Source organism: Dendrobates tinctorius, unplaced genomic scaffold (genome assembly GCF_039654945.1).
Source record: "Dendrobates tinctorius isolate UK_male_01 unplaced genomic scaffold, ASM3965494v1 ptg000039l, whole genome shotgun sequence".
In the NCBI taxonomy this organism is placed as follows: domain Eukaryota; kingdom Metazoa; phylum Chordata; class Amphibia; order Anura; family Dendrobatidae; genus Dendrobates; species Dendrobates tinctorius.
This window is the reverse complement of record NW_027361707.1, coordinates 9,747,539-9,768,766: the sequence shown is the minus strand read 5'-3', so window position 1 is coordinate 9,768,766 and position 21,228 is coordinate 9,747,539. Positions and strand designations below refer to the sequence as shown.

Sequence of the window (21,228 nt, the reverse complement as noted above, 5' to 3'; positions counted from 1 at the left end):
GGGCCGCTATCCCATTAATTAGAGGGGCAGCTGCCTTTATGGCTGATGCGTCGGCGGACACTCTACGGCTGGCAGCAAGATCAGCAGCTCTGGTGAACAACGCCCTTCTGGCGTTGTGGATGAAGAGCTGGAAGGGGGACGCGTAATCAAAGGCTAAGATTTGTGCAACCCCGTGTGAGGGTGAGTTTCTCTTCGGAAAAGCCCTAGACGAGATACTCGCCAAAGGAGAGGAAGAAGGCGCTCCCTGACTCTTCTATCCCTTTCTATAGGAGAACCTTTAAGAGGCGACCGTTTGGAAGAAGGAGGCAAACGGAAAGATCAAATAGATGGGCCGCAAAAGAAGAGAAACAAAAGGGTACCATGTTCAGGGGTCCAACATTCCGAAGGGAAAATAGAAATTAAAAAATCAGACCCACCTGTAGGGGGTAGATTACGGTTCTTTTATCCAAAATGGGAACAAATATCCTCAAACCCATGGATCTTGGGTATTATTAAAGAAGGAATGAAAATAGAATTCCTTCAATACCCTTATGATTTCTTTATCCTAACCCGCCTTAACTCTATAGCCCAACAAAAGGCCCTCGAAGAAGAGATTCGGAGCCTACTAAGCAAGGGGGTTTTAGTGGAGGTCCCAGAGGGACAGGAAGGTAGAGGCTTCTACTCTCCCTTATTTTTAATTTCCAAACCAGATGGTACGTTTAGAACAATTATTAATTTAAGGAAGCTTAATACGTTTATAAAAAATTATAAGTTTAAGATGGAGTCAATCAGATCCACCATAAAGCTTCTCTTTCCAAATTGTGTGATGGCGGGAATTGATTTAAAAGATGCTTATTATCATCTTCCTATCCATAATAGATACCAAAAATATCTAAGGGTCGCAGTGGTGTTCGATGGCAAGGTCCGTCATTTTCAGTACACAGCCATGCCTTTCGGCCTCTCAACAGCGCCAAGAATCTTCACCAAGGTGATGGCCTATGTTCGTCAAAAGGATACTTTAATCGTACCTTACTTAGACGACTTCCTAATAATCGGGAACTCAGATACCCAATGTACCGAAAGAGTGGCTGATGCAATATCATCTTTGCAGGACCTAGGCTGGATCATCAATATACAGAAGTCCAGGCTCGTTCCGCAATCCCTCCAGATGTTTTTGGGGTTCCAATTGAACTCCATAACCCAGAAATGTCTACTTCCTCAGGTAAAGATAGCACTAACAAAAGAGAAAGTAGAGGCAGCCATAGATAGACCACGCATGTCTCTGAGAGGGGCAATGTCGCTATTGGGGTCGCTAGATTCCTGTGCCCCTGCAGTCCGGTGGGCCCATTATCATGTCCGCACACTTCAGCATCAGATCCTCCAGGAGGAAAAGCGACATGGTGGTCACCTTGAGAGCAAGATAACCTTAACTCAGGAGGTCTTGACTTCTCTGGAATGGTGGTTAGATGATGACCATCTATCCTCAGGAGTCCCATGGGTCATAGTACCATCTGGTATCCTAACCACCGACGCTAGCCCCCAAGGCTGGGGAGCCCATATGGGGAATAGCTTTTGTCAAGGAAGATGGAATAGAGAGGAAAGAGAATACTCGTCTAATTTAAAAGAACTGACAGCAGTACACTATGCTCTACATCATTTCCTTCCACAGCTTCAACTGAAACATGTCAGGATCCTGTCGGACAACACCACCACGGTGGCCTACATAAACAGACAAGGAGGTACTCGATCAGAGACTCTGATGTCTTCTGCGGCAAGAATCTTAAACTTAGCCGAAAGCAATTTGTTGTCCCTCTCAGCTCTTCATATCAGAGGAGAGGACAACCAAGAAGCAGATTTCTTAAGCCGACACACACTTCGGCAAGGGGAGTGGTACCTCAATCGCCAGATCTTCCAGGACATAGTAGCTCTATGGGGGCATCCTCAAGTGGACCTCTTCGCCACAAGGGAAAACAGACAAACAAAAACCTTTGCTTCCCTGTCTCCAGCAGATCACCCAGACATACTGGATGCCCTCCAGGCCTCATGGAAATTCAAACTGGCATACGCCTTCCCGCCATTGATTCTCCTGCCACAAGTGATTCGGAAAATCAGAGAGGAAAAGGCGAGCGTAATCCTGATAGCACCTTTCTGGCCCAAGAGTCCGTGGGTCTCGTGGCTACGAATTATGTCAGTGACAGATCCTTGGGTTCTCCCCTCAAACTCCAACCTACTCTCCCAAGGCCCTTTCTTCCACCCTCAAGTGAACAACTTACACTTGACGGCGTGGAACTTGAAAGGCACCTATTAAGATCAAGAGGGTTTTCGCAATCATTAATTACTACGCTTCTACAGAGCAGGAAGCAGTCCACAACCCAAATTTATAAAAGAATATGGAAAAAATTCCTACAGTTTCATACAGCATCTCATACAGCAGAAGTCCCGATAGTTCCTATCTTAGAATTCCTACAAAAAGGGAAGGAATTGGGCTTGTCAGTAAACACACTGAAAGTACAGGTGTCTGCGTTGGGGGCGCTGTATGGCCATAATATAGCAGGGAATAAGTGGATCTCACGATTCATTACAGCATGTGAAAGAATAACTCCGGTTCACATACCCACAATCCCTACATGGGACTTAAACTTGGTGTTAGACGCCCTGACAGAAGAACCTTTTGAACCGATAGATACGATATCCCTTAAATATTTATCATTTAAGACGGCCCTCTTGGTAGCACTGACATCCGCTAGGAGAGTGGGTGATATCCAGGCCCTGTCCATAGATCCACCCTTTTTGCAAGTATATCGGGATAGATTAATATTAAAGCCAGACCCCTCATACCTGCCTAAGGTATCAACAAAGTACCATAGGTCTCAGGAGATACTCCTCCCAACCTTCTTTGAAGATCCCTCCACTCCGGAAGAGCAGAAATTCCACACTTTGGACGTCAGAAGAACTGTCCTAAAGTATATTGAAAGGTCCGAGAGCTGGAGGCAGTGTAGGGCTCTCTTCATTTCTTTTCAGGGCCATAAAAAAGGGTATGCAGTCACAAAGAGCACCATTTCCCGATGGATCAGGGATGCCATTCGTTTAGACTACTCTGCAAAAAATGAAGAACCTCCGGAAGACATCAGAGCACATTCCACCAGAGCAATGGCGACCTCCTGGGCGGAGAGGGGAGACGTTCCAATTGAAACCATATGTAAGGCGGCAATTTGGTCATCCCCTTCTACCTTCTATAGACACTATAGACTTGACCTTTCGTCTACTTCTGACCTAAGCTTTGGCAGGACTGTCCTTGGCACGGTGGTCCCACCCAGGTGATGGTCTCTGGAATCTCTCCAGTGGGTGCTGTCGTGGCGAAGGGTAAAAAGCCGGATTACTTACCAGTAATGCTCTTTTAATGAGTCCACGACAGCACCCGCTCACTTCCCTCCCTGCTAGAAATATCAATATTAAAAGTATATCTGCTAAAGTTGGATAAGTAAAGTTATAAGTACAAGACATTGCCTAATCCTTGGCGGTCCTCCTGGTACTCTGAAATGCAAAACTGAGGAGGAGAGGCGGACCGCCCCCTTTTATCTTTCCTGTAGGGTTTCCTGTTCCAAATGGGGCGGATCCGATACCTCCAGTGGGTGCTGTCGTGGACTCATTAAAAGAGCATTACCGGTAAGTAATCCGGCTTTTTCCATTTAATTTCTCCCTCCTCTGTTGTCCCTGCAACCTCCTGTGGAGTCCACCTGGTCTGCTGGTGTCTTCCGGGAGAAAATGGCGGGCACATGCACAGTGTGCCCGCCGAGATCTGCCGGCCGGCACATGGCAACAATAGGAAATTTTTCCTATTGGTTCATTTTGATCACTGTGGTAGACCCTATCACAGTGATCAAAACAAAAAAAAAAAATAGTAAATCAATCCCCACTTTATCACCCCCTTAGTTAGGTAAAAATAATAAATTAAAAAGTATTTATTTCCATTTTCCCATTAGGGGTAGGGGCTAGGGTTAGGGGTTTGTTGGGGTTAAATTTGGAGTTAGATTTGGGTGGTTTTCACTGTTTAGGTACATCAGGGGGGTCTCCAAGCGCGACATTGCGCCACCATTGATTCCAGTCAATTTTGCTTTCAAAAAGTCAAACGGTGCTCCCTCCCTTCTGAGCCCTGCCATGCACCGAAGCAGTGGCTTTTCCCCACATATGGGGTATCTGCGTTCTCAGGAGAAATTGCACAGCAAATTTTGTGTTCCATTTTCTCCTGATTCCCTTGTGGAAAGAAAAAAAAAATTGTTCCAAACAGGGCTGTGGAGTCGGAGTCGTGGAGTCGGAGTCGGTGCTCATTTTGGTGGAGTCGGTATAAAATGGACCGACTCCGACTCCTAAAATATATAATAAATTGGGTACAGTAATTCAATGCAGAATACAGGGCTGTGGAGTCGGTAAGCCAAACCTGTGACTCCGACTCCTCAATTTCCCTTACACCGACTCCAACTCCGACTCCACGACTCCGACTCCCACACATATTGCTTATATTTAAGTGAAAAATTTATTGTAGTACAATGTGAACCTCAGACATTTAATCATTTTTATGATCCAATAATCAAGATATTTAGATAGAACAGAATATATATTGGTGTACTACCCGGTTTTCATTCTTTTTGGTACAGATACGATATGGATAGACAGATATGGATAAATGGATAGATAGAGCAGATTTCTAATCTGCTTTTGCTATTGAAAACATTATCTATGAGCTCAAAAACCTTTCAGGTGATGCATTTTTTTAAAAAGATGATCAGCTTTTGCAGCTGAAAAACGTATCCTCAAAAAACACAGGAAAAACTCTGTGTGTGAATGTAGCCATAGATCAGGAATATAACAGCCATTTATAGGACATTTCATAACTTTCCCAAACTCCTATGAAAAAATATTCAGCACATCCTGCATTGAATTACTGTACCCAATTTATTATATATTTTAGGAGTCGGAGTCGGTCCATTTTATACCGACTCCAACTCCGACTCCACCAAAATGAGCACCGACTCAGACTCCGACTCCACGACTCCGACTCCGACTCCACAGCCCTGGCAGAATATGCTGAATATTTTTTCATAGGAGTTTGGGAAAGTTATGAAATGTCCTATAAATGGCTGTTCTATTCCTGATCTAAGGCTATATTCACACACAGCATTTTTCCTGTGTTTTTTGAGGATACGTTTTTCAGCTGCAAAAGCTGATCATCTTTTTAAAAAACTGCATCACCTGAAAGGTTTTTGAGCTCATAGATAATGTTTTCAATAGCAAAAGCAGATTAGAAATCTGCTCTATCTATCCATTTATCCATATCTGTCTATCCATATCGTATCTGTACCAAAAAGAATGAAAACCGGGTAGTACACCAATATATATTCTGTTCTATCTAAATATCTTGATTATTGGATCATAAAAATGATTAAATGTCTGAGGTTCACATTGTACTACAATAAATTTTTCACTTAAATATAAGCAATATGTGTGGGAGTCGGAGTCGTGGAGTCGGAGTTGGAGTCGTAGTTGGTGTAAGGGAAATTGAGGAGTCGGAGTCGCAGGTTTGGCTTACCGACTCCACAGCCCTGGTTCCAAAGTAAAAAAAATTGTTGTGAAAAAAGTAAAATGTTCATATTTTTCCTTCCACATTGCTTTAGTTCTCGTGAGGCACCTGAAGGGTTAATAAACATCTTGAATGTGGTGTTGCGCACCTTGAGGGGTGCAGTTTTTAGAATGGTGTCACTTTTGGGTATTTTATGTTATATTGACCACCCACCCCCCAAACTCACTTCAAATGTTAGGTGGTCCCTAAAAAATGGTTATGTAAATCTCATTGGAAAAATGGCTGGTCAACTTTTAACCCTTATAATGTCCTGACAAAAAAAAGTTTCCAAAATTGTGCTGATGTAAAGCTGACATGTGGGAAATGTTATTTATTAAGGGTACAAAAATTAAAAGTTTGAAAACTGCAACATTTTCAAATTTTTTGCCAAATTTCAGTTTTTTTTTGTTTTTTTTTTTTAAATTTTCATTAATAAATGCAAGTTATATCGAAGAAATTTTACCACTAACGTGAAGTACAATATGTCACGAAAAAGCAATCTCAGAATCAGTGGGATACGTTGAAGCGTTCCAGAGTTATAACCTCATAAAGTGACAGTGGTCAGAAATGTAAAAATTGGCCCGGTCATTAAGTAGCATATTCCGGCCTCCTCCACACCTGACTAGATTTAGGACACAAGGACGGGAGTCACGTGCTGACCCTACACATCGTGGTTACTATAGGTACCGTTCCAGCAGCTGGATTACAAAGGCAAACCTATACCACTTATACACACACCTCAAAACCAAGGATCTAGTCATATCCCTGATGAAAGCTCGAGATGTAGAGCTGAAACGTTGGATTGTAACACCACCCTTTTTTTCACAATCAATAAAATCACAACAATTAAAGACTGTCGTTGAGAAGACTTTACTTTCATGTTATTAGTGTGCCGGGGTTACTCCTATACATTAAGTAGCATATTGGCTCTGTCACTAAGGGGTTAAACACAGCTGGACGCCATTGAAGGAGTAGAACCATCTCAAGGAGGATCACAAGGAAATGGACAGCATGTGACTTACATATGAGTGTCTGAGCAAAGGGTCTGAATACTTATGACCGTGTGATATTTCTTTTTTTTCTTTTTTAACCCCTTCCTGACATCAGACGTACTATCCCGTCCATGGGACCCGGGCCCCTATGCCCATGGACGGGATAGTACGTCTAGCGCGATCAGCGGCGCCCACGTGGTGAGCGCCGCTGATCGCGGCCGGGTGTCAGCTGATTATCACAGCTGACACCCGGCACTATGTGTCAGGGGCGGTCATGGACCGCCCCCGACACGTTAACCCCTTGCACACCGCGATCAAACATGATCGCGGTGTATCGGGAGTTAAAGGGAAGCATCGGCAGGGAGGGGGCTCCCTCCGTGCTTCCCTGAGCCCCCCACGGCAGCGCAATGTGCAGCGCTGCTGCGGGGGACTCCTTTCCTCCAGGCCCCCGGATCCAAGATGGCGACGGGGGCCTTCGGGGGCCTGGAGGAAGCTGGCTTCCTCAGTGCCTGCACAGCGCAGGCATGAGGAAGCCTTGTGCACTGCCTGTGACAGATTGCTGATCTGTCACAGTGATCTGTGATGTGACAGATCAGCGATCTGTCACAGGACAGTGATGTCCCACCTGGGACTATGTAATAAAGTTAAAAAAAAAATTAAAAAAAAGTGTAAAAATAATTTTAAAAAAAATCGCCAAATAAATTAGTAAAAAAAAAAAATATTCCCCAATAAATTCATTTTTTGAAAATAAAAAAAAACCAAAACAATAAAAGTACACATATTAGGTATCGCCGCGTCCGTAACGACCCGCCCTATAAAACTGTCCCATTAGTTAACCCCTTTAGCGAACCCCTAAAAAATTAAAAATAAAAAACGAAGCAAAAAAATAATGATTTATCATACCGCCAAACAAAAAGTGTAATAACGCGCGATCAAAAAGACGCATATAAATATCCATGGTACCGCTGAAAACGTCATCTTGTCCCGCAAAAAATGAGCCGCCACACAGCATCATCAGCGAAAAAATAAAGTTATAGCTCGCAGAATAAAGCGATGCAAAAATAATTATTTTTTATATAAAATAGTTTTCATTGCATAAAACCGACAAAACATAAAAAAACGACCTAAATGAGGTATCGCTGTAACCGTACTGACCCGAAGAATAAAACCGCTTTATCAATTTTACCGCACGCGGAACGGTGTAAACGCACTCCCCCAAAAGAAATTCATGAAACGCTGGTTTTTGTTCATTCTGCGTCCCAAAAATTGGAATAAAAAGCGATCAAAAAATGTCACGTGCACGAAAATGGTACCAATAAAAACGTCAACTCGTCCCGCAAAAAATAAGACCTCACATGACTCGGTGGGTCAAAATACGGAAAAATTATAGCTCTCAATATGTGGTGATGCAAAAACTATTTTTACAATAAAAAGCGTCTTTTAGCGTGCGACAGCTGCCAAAAATAAAAACCGCCATAAATAGTAAATCAAACCCCCCGTTATCACCCCCTTAGTTAGGGAAAAATAATAAAATTAAAAAAATGTATTTATTTCCATTTTTCCCATTAGGGCTAGGGTTAGGGCTAGGGTTAGGGCTGAGATTAGGGTTAGGGGTGTGTTGGGGTTCGGGTTGGAGTTAGAATTGGGGGTTTCCACTGTTTGGGCACATCAGGGGCTCTCCAAATGCAACATTGCGTCTGATCTCAATTCCAGCCAATTCTGAGTTGAAAAAGTCATATGGTGCTCCTTCCCTTCCAAGCTCTGCCATGCGCCCAAACAGTGTTTTACCCCCACATGTAGGGTATCAGCCTACTCAGGACAAATTGCAAAACAATTTTTGGGGTCCAATTTCTCCTGTTACCCTTAGGGGCAAAAATATCATTTTTGTGGAAAAAAATGATTTTTTTATTTTCACGTCCGAGCGTTATAAACTTCTGTGAAGCCCTTGGGGGTTCAAAGTGCTCACCACACATCTAGATAAGTTCCTTAGGGGTTCTCGTTTCCAAAATGGGGTCATTTATGGGTGTTTCCACTGTTTAGGTACATTAGGGGCTCTCCAAAGGCAACATGACACCCGCAGACCATTCCATCAATGTCTGCATTCCAAAACGTCGCTACTTCCCTTCCGAGCCCTGACGTGTGTCCATACAGTAGTTTTCTCCCACATATGGGGTGTCAGCGTACTCAGGACAAATTGGACAACAACTTTTGAGGTTCAATTTCTCCTGTTACCCTTGAGAAAATAAAAAAATTGGGGACTAATTGATCATGTTTGTGGAAAAAATACGATTTTTTTATTTTCATGCCCTGGCATTATAAACTTCTGTGAAGCCCTTGGGGGTTCAAAGTGCTCACCTCACATCTAGATAAGTTCCTTAGGGGGTCTAGTTTTCAAAATTGGGTCATTTGTGGGGAGTTTCCACTGTTTAGGTACATTAGGGGCTCTCCAAAGGCAACATGACACCCGCAGACCATTCCATCAATGTCTGCATTCCAAAACGTCACTACTTCCCTTCCGATCCCCGACGTGTGCCCATACAGTAGTTTTTTCCCACATATGGGGTATCAGCATACTCAGGACAAATTGGACAACAACTTTTGGGGTCCAATTTCTCCTGTTACCCTTGGGAAAATAAAAAAAATGGTGACTAAAAGATCATGTTTGTGGAAAAAATACGAATTTTTTATTTTCACGCCCGGGCGTTATAAACTTCTGTGAAGCACTGGGGGGTTCAAAGTGCTCACCACACATCTAGATAAGTTCCTTAGGGGGTCTAGTTTCCAAAATGGTGTCATTTGTGGGGGGTTTCCACTGTTTAGGTACATCAGGGGTTTTCCAATCGCGACATGGTGTCCGATCTCAATTCCAGCCAAAAACGTCAAATGGCGCTGCTTCCCTTCCGAGCTCTGCCATGCGCCCAAATAGTGGTTTACCCCCACATGTGGGGTATCAGCGTACTCAGGACAAATTTCACAATAACTTTTAGGGTGCTGTTACCCTTGGAAAAATAAGAATTGAGGGTGAAAAGATCATTTTTGTGGAAAAAATATGATTTTTTAATTGTACGGCTTTATGTTATAAACTTCTGTGAAGCCCTTGGGGGTTCAAAGTTCTCACCACATATCTAGATAAGTTCCTTGGGGGGTCTAGTTTCCAAAATGGGGTCACTTGTAGGGGGTTTCCACTGTTTAGGTACATCAGGGACTCTCGAAACGTGACATGGCGTCCGATCTGAATTCCAGCCAATTTTGCATTGAAAAAGTCAAACGGCGCTCCTTCCATTCTGAGCTCTGCCATGCGCCGAAACAGTCGTTCCCCCCCCCCACAAATCAGGTATCAGCGTACTCAGGACAAATTGCACAATAACTTTAGCAGTCCAATTTCTCCTGTTACCCTTGGTAAAATAAAAAAATTGAACCTGAAGTATTTTTTTTGTGAAAAAAAGTTAGATGTTCATTTTTTTTTTAAATATTCAAAAAAATTCCTGTGACGCACCTAAAGGGTTAATAAACTTCTTGAATGTGGTTTTGAGCACCTTATGGGGTGCAGTTTTTAGAATGGTGTCACTTTTGGGTATTTTCTATCATATAGACCCCTCAAAGTGGCTTCAAATGTGATGTGGTCCTAAAAATAAAATGGTGTTGTAAAAATGAGAAATCGCTGGTCAACTTTTAACCCTTATAACTCCCTAACAAAAAAAAATTCTGGTTCCAAAATTGTGCTGATGTAAAGTAAACATGTGGGAAATGTTAGTTATCAAGTTTTTTGTGTGCCGTATCTCTGTGATTTAAGGGCATAAAAATTCAACGTTGGAAAATTGCGAAATTTTCAAAATTTTTGCCAAATTTCCGTTTTTTTCACAAATAAATGCAAGTTATTTGAATGAAATTTTACCACTAACATGAAGTGCAATATGTCACGAGAAAACAATGTCAGAATCACCGGGATCCATAGAAGCGTTCCATAGTTATGACCTCATAAAGGTACAGTGGTCAGAATTGTAAAAATTGGCCCGTCATGAACGTGCAAACCACCCTTGGGGGTGAAGGGGTTAAAGAATTTGCAAAAATTTCTACATTTGTTTCTTTTCAGTCAAGATGGGGTGCAGAGTGTACATTAATGAGGAAAAATGAACTTTTTTGAATTTACCAAATGGCTGTAATGAAACCAAGAGTGAAAAATTTAAAGGGGCCTGAATACTTTCCGTACCCACTGTATCAGCTATATACAGTGGCATGTAAAAGTTTAAGCACCGCTGGTCAAAACTACTGTTATTGTGAACATTTAAGCAACTTGAAAATGAAATGATCTCTAAAGTTCCCTGAAGATAAACATGACACATTTCCTTTGTATGTTAGGCAAAAAAAATATATATAGCAGAATAAATGGAACAGGAATTTTGTGTGCAAGGCCCTCCAAACAAATATCCATTTGTAGAAGTAATATAAAAGAAAAAAAGCAGGCAGTACTCCACCAGCAAATAGTGGATATATAAAAATTGACTTTATTAGTCCATGTGGTGTGGCAACGTTTCATCTGTGACTTGAGAAAGGTTTGTCACAGCCGAAACGTTGCCACACCACATGGGCTAATAAAGTCCACTTTCTTTTTTCACTATTTGCTGGAATGCTGCCTGCTTTTTATGCGCTGATGCAAAATTTAGGCACCCTGCATGGTTACTTCCCAGTAGCACCACCTTTTGAAAGCATCACAGCTCATAAACGCTTGTTGCAGCCATCCAAGAGTCTTTCAATTCTTGTCTGAGGGCTTTTCTTCCTTGGAGAATTCTTCCAGTTCTGTGAGATTCCTGGGGCGTTTTGCATGCTCTATTTTGAGGTCTAGCCACATATTTACAATGATGTTCAGATGAGGGGACTGTGAGGGCCATTGTAAAACCTTCAGCTTGCACCTTTCAAGGTCATCTATCGGCTGCGACACAACCCCAAAGCATCATTGATCCACGCCCCATGCTTAATGGTTCGCGAGATGTTCTTTTCCTGAAATTTTGTGCCTTTTTTTGATCATTGTGGTCAGAGTTCTGTTTTGCCCTCATTGTTCCACAGGACCTGTTTCCAAAATGCATCAAGCTTGTTTAGATGTTCTTTTGCATACTTCAAGTGAGGGGTCAGACAGACCAGCGTAAGGATTGTTTTTTATTCTTAGACTTTGACTTGCCGCCATGTTACAGTATCCGCAAGTAACTGAATTAAAGAGGAATAAGCATTGTGGCAAATGCAGGTTTTTGGGGAATTCAAAACAAAGTTTTTATGCATAGAGCCATAGACTTACTAATATATATACCGTATATACTAGTGTATAAGCTGAGATTTTCAGCCCATTTTTTTGGGCTGAAAGTCCCCCTCTCGGCTTAGACACGAGTCATATACCTGGGGGTCGGTGGTGGAGTTGGGGTGTCAGAGATCATACTTGCCCCCTCCTGGCACGGGCTCTGCAGCCCCCCGCTTCTCCCACGGTCTCCCTTCCTGCCTTCAGCGGTCACGTGGTACCGCTCATTAAACTCATGAATATCCGCATATTCATGAGTGTAATGAGCGGTACCATGTGACCGCTGAAGGCAGGAAGTGAGATGGTGGAGAATCAGGGGGCTGCAGAGACCACGCCAGGAGGGGGTAAGTATAGCAATATTCACCTGTCCGAGGGTCCATCGCTGCTCACCGCTGTCTGCTGCGTCCTGTGTCAGTGACGTTTAGGCAGAGGACACGGTGACGTGGTTAGTGCGTATATGTGTGTGTGTGTGTATATGTATATATATATATATATATATATATATATATATATATATATATATATATATATATATATATATATATATATATATATATATCTCTTTAAATGATAATCATACTTTAATACCACAAATTTATGCTGTCACTGTAAGTGGACAACCCTTATACATTCTTAATTTTTCACTGTATCCTTTTCTGTTGAGTTTTCCATTTGACCTCATGTTTTTGGTTTTTTTTTCCCTCTCATAGATTGTACAGAATGGACGGCTCATCGTTTCTACCAAATGTGGTCACATTTTCTGTAGTCAGTGCCTCCGAGACTCTCTTAAAAATATCGCAAAATGTCCAACCTGCCGTCAAAAACTGACACCTAAACAATATCACCCGATCTATATCTGATGTGTTGGTCAGGAGCTTCCTTCCATCGTGCACTACCTTCTCCAGCTTTCCCTCAGACCTTCCTGAGATGATCAGAATAAAACTGGCAGTATCACAAAGTACTTTTTTAATTTGTGCATTTTTTAGGTTTGCAGGTCCTGTGACGAGAGTAAATCTGGGAGCTGGGCGAACAAACTATGCATTACCCTCCCATGCACTGAGGGTACAACCAGTCCATGAATGTGTGGATTGCACCAAGACTGGGGCGCTGCTTTTAGAGAGTTAGTCTCGGGGACCCCCAGTGCTGTCTTCTGTGTATGGCGAGTAGCCTCCTAATCATGGGCAGTAACATTTTCATAAACTTTCCGCCATAGCAGAGAAGCCAGTGCTATCAGAGACGTACTCCTTCTTGGGTACCTATTGCCTTGAGGTAGCGTTTTGTTTTTTTACATGATGCATCACCGAGTAATAGCCATATTTTGCTTTTTTGCAAAAGAAATGGGGGAAAAAAGCTTTTGTTAATTAACTTTTGGTGATCATTAAATTGTGACCTTTAACAGTTCTACTTCATGTAAAATTTTGATACTTTTGGTCATTTACAGGGATATTAAGTTTTTATCTTTATTGACACGTATCTGGCAAATAAAAATTTGATTGAATTGGAGAATGTAAGTGACCTTTCTCAGACTCTCATTTATTGCATTTTTCTCCTTCCCCTATGACGGCACCACGGAGAGAGGGGATCCGCCCTATGGGAACAGGAAACCTACCAATAAAAAGGCGGTACCTCTTTCCCGCATCAGTTGGTTTCCTGTCCCCATAAGGGAACCTACAGACTTACCGAATGTCGGGGCCGACCAGTCTGAAATATGGCAGCAGGAGCCCCCGAGGCACCACTGCTGGGGTCAGCAGGCATCCAGGGTGTGCGGGGGGGAGAGACGACAGCAGGAAGATCCGTCCTCCCCCAGGATGGCGTCCTCCATGGTGGCTGGAAACGGCCCTGGGCCGGAGAGGTACCGGGGTGGGAGAGCGCCAGCAGGCGCAGGTATCCCCCACGCGTGCCGGCAGCCAGTCATACAGAGGCCGGCAGGCCGGGGGATGTGCCGCCCGCGCAATGCACCACTGGGAGCTGGCGGTGGTGCGCGGGGCGGAGCGGCGACACACGCCGGAGGGCAGGGGGAGACGCCGCCGCCCACGCAATGCACCACAGGATGAGACGGTGGTGCGCATGCACGTCGCAAACCAGCTGGCCGGGGGCGTGCAGGGAAAAAAAAAATTTTTGGAACTTGCCTCGCTTATTTTAAAAGCACACAGGCATAGCGCAGCCTGTCACCTGGAGCCATGAGCACCGAGCCAGAAGAGCAGCAGCTGCTGGGCATGTCCTCAGACACAGGACACCAGCAGCAGCCACGAAAGTCACCGCAGCAGCACTGTAAGAAGGAGACGAAGGAGCAGTCGCAACAACACTGCAGCAGCCGTTCGGAGTCCGGGGGGCAGGGGTCCCAAAGGACAAGCCGCGTGCGGATCCGGGGCCCACGTCTGATTCAGTATCCTTCTTCGGGCTGGCGGGTAAGTGGACTACGTGAACGTGTATGCTGTAATTAGGGCCTGTCCTCCTTTTCTTATAGGGGAAAAAGTACGCAGAAGTCCAATCACAAGGTTTGCCCACTTTGTAAGGAGGAACTCCCCAGGGCATGGGGAAAAAGGCTCTGCCAGTCCTGCATTGAACATACAATATGCAAGGAATCCCCAGGGTTCGCTGATGACCTTAGAGCCCTAATCACCCACCACGTAGAGAACACAGTCAAAACCCTTCAGGGGAAAAGCAAAAAGCATAAGAAACCCAAAAGGAAGGAACCAGAGTCCGAGCCTAGCGAAAAGGAGAGCGGGTCTTCTTCATCAGACACAGCCCGTCGTCCGGCTCCTCGTCTGAAGAGGAAGGTCGCAGCTGCTTTCCTATAGAAGAGACGGATAGCTTAATAAAGGCTATCAGAACCACTATGGGCTTAGTAGACACCAGGCCTAAGAGGACCATCCAGGATGCCATGTTTAGCGGGTTGGAGCAGAAGAAAAGGTCATTTCCCATGAATGATAAAATCGAGGCACTCATACAGAGGGAATGGAAAAGGCCAGAGAAGAAGGGCCTCCTAGCACTGAAAAAGAAATACCCTTTTAAGGAGCAAAGCTGTTCGTTTTGGGACAAGGCACCGAAAGTGGACGTAGCCATAGCGAAGGCCTTGAAAAAATTCTCTCTGCCGTTCGAGGACATGGGGACGCTGAAAGACCCTATGGATTAAAAAGCGGATACGTTCCTAAAAGGAGCCTGGGAGGCAGCCGGAGGTGGACTAAAACCCGCTATAGCTGCCACTTGCACAGCCAGAGCCCTGATGGTGTGGCTGGACCAGCTGGACGACCAACTAAGGAAAAAAATGCCAAGAGGAGCAATCCTGGACTCCGTCCCGCTAATGAGAGGAGCAGCAGCATTTCTAGCGGACGCATCCGCGGATTCAATCAGTTTGACAGCCAGAGCAGCCTCATTCTCGAACGCAGCGCGAAGGGCCCTATGGCCCAAGTGCTGGACGGGAGACCTGCAAGCAAAAACAAAGTTGTGCTCCATCCCCTGCGAAGGGGAATTACTCGATATACTCGAGAGCGGGGGATAAAAAGAAATCTTTCCCTAACCCATCCAATTTCCCCTTCAAACGCTTTCGGAGCAGGAAATTTATCCAGAGGAAGCCGCCTAAAAACTCCCAGGACAAGTGGGAAGATAGAAGAGGCAAAGGGAAGGTGTTCATGTTCGGAAAACCGGCGGACAAGAAGCAACCCCAATGAAGGTGTCTCCCAGGTAGGGGGAAGATTGAAAAGATATCAGACAGTTCTTGGATCCTAAGCATTATAGAAACAGGTCTCAAGTTAAAATTCCACACCTTACCCAAACCCTCTTTCGTAGTGACCCCACAGAGGCAGTCGATAGAAGAGCAAGTTGCAGTACAAAAGGAGATTCAGACCCGGGTGGACAAAGCAGTGTTACAGGAAGTTCCCCACCAAGAAAAAGGAGAAGGCTTCTATTCCCCTATCTTCTTGTGGAAGAAACCAGATGGGACATTCAGGACGATAGTAAACCTGAAAAGGTTAAACAAATGCCTAGTGATTCCTCCATTCAAGATGGAGACAATAAAATCCACGGTAAAGATATTGTTTCCAACTTATTACATGGCAGTACTCGACTTAAAAGACGCGTACTATCACATCCCTATACACACGGACTACCGCCGGTTTCTCAGAATAGCAGTCACAATAGGGGGAGAAATAAAACCTTACCAATTCAAAGCCCTCCCATTCGAGCTGGCCATCGCCCCAAGAGTATTCACGAAAATCATATTGGAGGTTATGGCACATTTGAAAGAACAAGACGCCCTAATAGTCCCATACTTGGACGACTTCCTAGTAGTAGGCAACTCCCCGAGCCATTGCAGAAACCAGTTGAACCAGACTATGGAATCTTTGTCCAACTTAGGTTGGCTGCTGAACCTACTGAAATCTCGGCTAATTCCGAGCCAGGTGCAAGAATATTTGGGCATAACCATAGATTCCATCAGGCAGGAGTGCCGCCTCCCCGAAGGGAAATGGCTACACATAGAGCAGCTAGCAACAGGAGCAATAACACGGACTCTAATGACACTCAGGAAGGCCATGTCCTTGCTCGGCTCAATGACAGCCTGCCTACCAGCGGTCCAGTGGGCCCAATCTCATACAAGAGATCTCCAGTGGGAGATACTAGAGGCAGAAATTTCTCTTCATGGGAATTTGGAAGGGCAGTTAAACATCTCACCCGTAACAGCTCGCTCTTTACAGTGGTGGATGGAACCATCCAACCTAGCCAGGGGGGTTCCTTGGGTGATACCGGTCTCGCAGGTCCTTACTACAGACGGAAGCCCCAGGGGGTGGGGGGCTCACTAGGACAACCAAGTAGCACAAGGAGTCTGGACAGAGGACGAAAAGGCAGCCACCTCGAATATGAAGGAGCTATTAGTGGTGAAGCGCGCCCTCCTATATTTTCTAAACTCCCTCAGGGCCCACCACGTAAGAGTGTTCTCGGACAACAGCACGGTAGTTGCCTACTTAAATCATCAGTGGGGCAAGAGATCCTGTACCCTTATGGACGTGACAAAGTCAATTTTCCACTTGGCAGAAGAGAACCTAGGCTCACTAACGGCATTACACATAAAAGGGTCAGACAACGTGATGGCGGATTTTTTAAGTCGCACACAACTGAGACAGGGCGAATGGGAGCTGAACCAGAAAGTTTTCATTCTGATCACGCAGCTATGGGGAAAACCCAACATAGACCTATTCGCCAACAAAAGAATCGGAAAGTGAAAACATTCTGCTCCATCGACCCATCCGGGGACCCATTAGCCCTGGACACCCTTATGATCCCCTGGCACTTTCCCCTTGCATATGCGTTCCCACCAATAGCCTTGATTCCGTCAGTTCTGAGGAAGATTCGGGAGGACAAAGCGAGGGTAATACTTAATGGCCCCCTTCTGGCCAAGAAGGACGTGGTTCTCGTGGCTGAGGAGAATGTCCATCTCCGATCCTTGGGTCCTCCCGGATATCCCAAACTTACTCTCCCAGGGCCCAGTACTGCACTCTCAGGCGGAGAATCTACACATGACGGCCTGGAATTTGAAAGGGCTCTATTAATCAACAGAGTTTTCTCCCAAAATTTAGTATCCACAAGCCGATAACCACTAAACAGTACGGGAGGGTCTGGAGAAAGTTCCTTTCAGTATCAAAGGCTAGTCCAAAGGGGAAGGTACCCATATCAAACATCTTAGAGTTCCTACAAAGGGGTTTAGAGCAAGGCCTAGCTACCAGCACACTAAAGGTTCAAGTGGCAGCCCTAGGGGCTCTATACAACTGTGACTTGGCGGGAAATCGTTGGGTGTCCAGGTTCATTAAGACAGCTGGTAGATCCAGGCCCGTGGCTTCCCTAAACACCCCTCCCTGGGATCTAAACTTAGTACTCTCAGCCCTGACCAAGCCTCCCTTTGAGCCTTTGCAGAAAGCACCGCTGAAATTAATATCTCTCAAGACCTCCCTCCTGGTAGCCCTCACATCAGCCCGTAGAATTAGCGACATCCAGGCCCTCTCAGCCTTTCCGCCATTCACACAGGTTCTGGACGACAGGGTGATACTTAGAACAGACCCAGCCTATCTGCCGAAGGTAGCGTCTCGATTCCACAGAACCCAGGAAATCTCTCTCCCTTCATTTTGCCCCAATCCCAAAAACAAGGGAGAAGAGACCTTGCACACATTAGATGTCAGGAGATGCCTAGTGGAATACTTAGCGGCAACCAGGGAGTGTAGGAAGGATAGGGCTCTTTTAGTCTGCTTCCAAGGGCCAAAGAAAGGGCGAAAGGCATCAAAGAGCACGCTGGCGAGGTGGATAAGGGACGCCATCACCTTGTCATACTCGTCAGAAGGCGCGGACATCCCAGGCAGAATAACGGCCCATTCCACAAGAGCGGTGTCAACTCCCTGGGCAGAGAGAGCAAGCGTCTCCATTGAGCAGATATGTAGAGCCGCTACTTGGTCCTCTCCTTCAACTTTCTTTAGCCATTATCGGCTGGACCTAGCCACCTCCTCAGATCTAACCTTTGGTAGAAGGGTGCTGGAGGCAGTGGTCCCCCCCCCCCCCCCCCCCAATAGTCTCTGCAATTCTCTCCGTGGTGCCGTCATGGGTGAAGGAGAAAATCGTAGTTACTTAGGCCTGTTTCACACTTCAGTTTTTCACAATCAGTCAAGATCTGCCGATTTGCCAAAAAAACGGATCCGCCATTTTTATTGGCGGATCCGTTTTTTTCCCCCATTGACTTTCATTATCGGCGGATTTTGCCTGATGATCGTTCGTTAAGTCCATATTTGTGTGGATCCGCCAAAGTTTTGGCGTCCGCTGAGATCACCCAACGGACCATGCAACTTTTTTTTGCTGTCCGGATCCGAATTTTCCCCTTTTAACCCTGAATCAAGTCTCGCTGCTGGATGAAAATTCTCTCTCTCCTGTTGTACTCCCGCGACTTCAACCATTATCGCGCGATACCTTCACTGCTGTACTCCCGCGACTTCAGCCATTATCGCGCGATACATTCACTGCTGTACTCTCGTGACTTCAGCCATTATCGCGTGATACCTTCACTGCTGTACTCCCGCGACTTCAGCCATTATCGCGATACCTTCACTGCTGTACTCCCGCGACTTCAGCCATTATCGCGCGATACCTTCACTGCTGTACTCCCGCGACCCCCCGCTCCAACATGCAGGTACTCTGCTATATCGTGCCGATACGCTCTCTGCGAGGGTTCCTTTAAATGTTAACCATAGGCGGATCCGTACATCCGCCATTCCGGTGACACCTGTTCCTGTCAGTCCGCCTGTTGATCCGTTTTCCGCTATTTTGGCGGATTTAGACTGACAAGAAAAACTGATGTGTGAAACAGGCCTTACCGATAACGGTATTTCACCGATCCCATGACGGCACCCGTATATTCCCTCCCTACACGCGTGGGGTGCGCACTTATTGTAAATATAGTCAAAAAGTCACGTGGTGTCTCCTCTACGCAGTTTAATAATTATAGAAATTCCTTTTTCTTAAAGTGTTGTGTTAGTATTAGGCTGAAGTTCCATTAATGCTCTGTAAAACAACTGATGCGGGAGAGAGGTACCGCCTTTTTATTGGTAGGTTTCCTGTGCCCGTGGGGCGGATCCCCTCTCTCCGTGGTGCCGTCATGGGATCGGAGAAATACCGTTATAGGTAAGTAACTACGATTTTTGTACTTGCCACTAACTTTTCAGTTTTGCTGTGAACATAAGTAGTCTGGCTATCATTAGCGGGTGAAGGATGTAGCGGCATGTGACAGCGCTCTTGTACTTGTCAATGGTCCCATTAACAACATATGCCACCTATTATAAGGAGAGATGATAAATGTATGAACGCTGGGTGTCTGACCACTGGGACCCCCATTGATAGCACGAACAGTGGGCCCAAAGTACCCAGTGCAAGTAAGTGGCAGTGATCATGTCTGAATAGTGCTCTATTCACACAGGGGAATTTGGGCCCGCTGTTATCGCAATCTGTGTAGATTTCAGTGGCTAGCGGCTAAATGTTTATGGGATAACACTTTCAAGATTCTGTATATAGTTCCCATGCCACTTAGGGTTGTACTCTATAACAACCTGGAGTACATAATGGTCTATGGACTTAGCTCTGAGAATTAAAGGGATTGTCCAAGATTTCTGAAGAAAAGTTGGAAAAGTGTTAATGTTATAACTGTTACACTTATTAAATCCTTCTCCGATCCTGCAGCAATTATGTCATTTTAGTCATTCACGTAATTGGCTGCAGTAGTAATGTGAGTGATGGACTTCACACAGCTCCAGCACCATTGCCTTGTGCCAGCAGAGAGGGCAGTGCTGGTGCCCTCAATGGACTGTGTGGTTTGGTGGTCAATAGAGGTGCATGGTGCCCTATTTAAAATCTCAATGTTAAATGTGTGTGTCACTGATTGTGGGTTGTGTTCCCGGTGTGGCTTATCCTGACATTTTACTTACAATGTGCTCCAGCAGCAGCTCCGTGGAACCAACCCAGAGGTCCTTCCTATGACAGTAAGATTGATATACAGTACATGGGTGAAGTGGGGAACACCAAAGTGTTACCTGGGACCTGCTAAACAGAGAAACCTGTCTGGATTGGGGCTTCCTAAGACAAACCCTGATCACAGTCGGATTTAGCAATACATTAATCTCATCAATTATAGCCCTCTATTCTAATCCCATGGCAATTTTTTTTTTTTATTTTCAAATCGCATTTCTAAAACCTTTTCTATCTCAAATGGGACAAGACAAGGTTGCCCTCTCCTTTGCTTTTCTTTATGGCAATGGAACCCTTTGCCCAACAAATTAGACAAAATAGCAACATTAAAGGTATAGAAACTAGTGATGAGCGGGTATAGTCGTTGCTCAGGTTTCCCCGAGCATGCTCGGGTGTCCTCTGAGCATTGTGGCGTGCTCGCAGATTTAGTTTTCGTTGCCGCAGCTGCATAATTTGCAGCTACTAGACAGCCTGAATACATGTGTGGAATGCCTGTCAGGGAATTCCTCACATGTATTCAGCCTGTCTAGCAACCGCAAATCATGCAGCTGAGGCGACGAAAACTAAATCTCCGAGCACGCCAAAATGCTCAGAGGACACCCGAGCAACGAGTATACTCGCTCATCACTAGAAACTCCATCATGCCAACACAAGTTGAGTTTGTTCGCAGACGACATTATATTAACTCTAACAGACCCTACCAATTCCATTAAAGAATTACATAAAACTCTCAAATCTTTCTCAAATATATCAAATTTTAAAATCAACAATGAAAAATCTAGAATCCTTCAACTCAATCTGAATGAGGACCAAATCAAAGAAATTAAAAAAAACATCATCCATTAGTTGGGCCACCAAAG

General features: G+C 45.0%; 1 protein-coding gene across 1 annotated transcript in view; it reads left to right on the top strand.

Moving 5' to 3' along the window:
• RNF4 (ring finger protein 4) overlaps positions 1 to 13,386 on the top strand; it is a 137,880-nt gene extending 124,494 nt beyond the window's left edge. The window contains exon 8 of the mRNA XM_073574467.1: positions 12,586 to 13,386. Coding sequence (XP_073430568.1) covers positions 12,586 to 12,735 — 150 coding nt within the window. The 3' untranslated portion in view covers positions 12,736 to 13,386. The remainder of the gene's footprint in view (positions 1 to 12,585) is intronic.
• Positions 13,387 to 21,228: the final 7,842 nt, after the last annotated feature.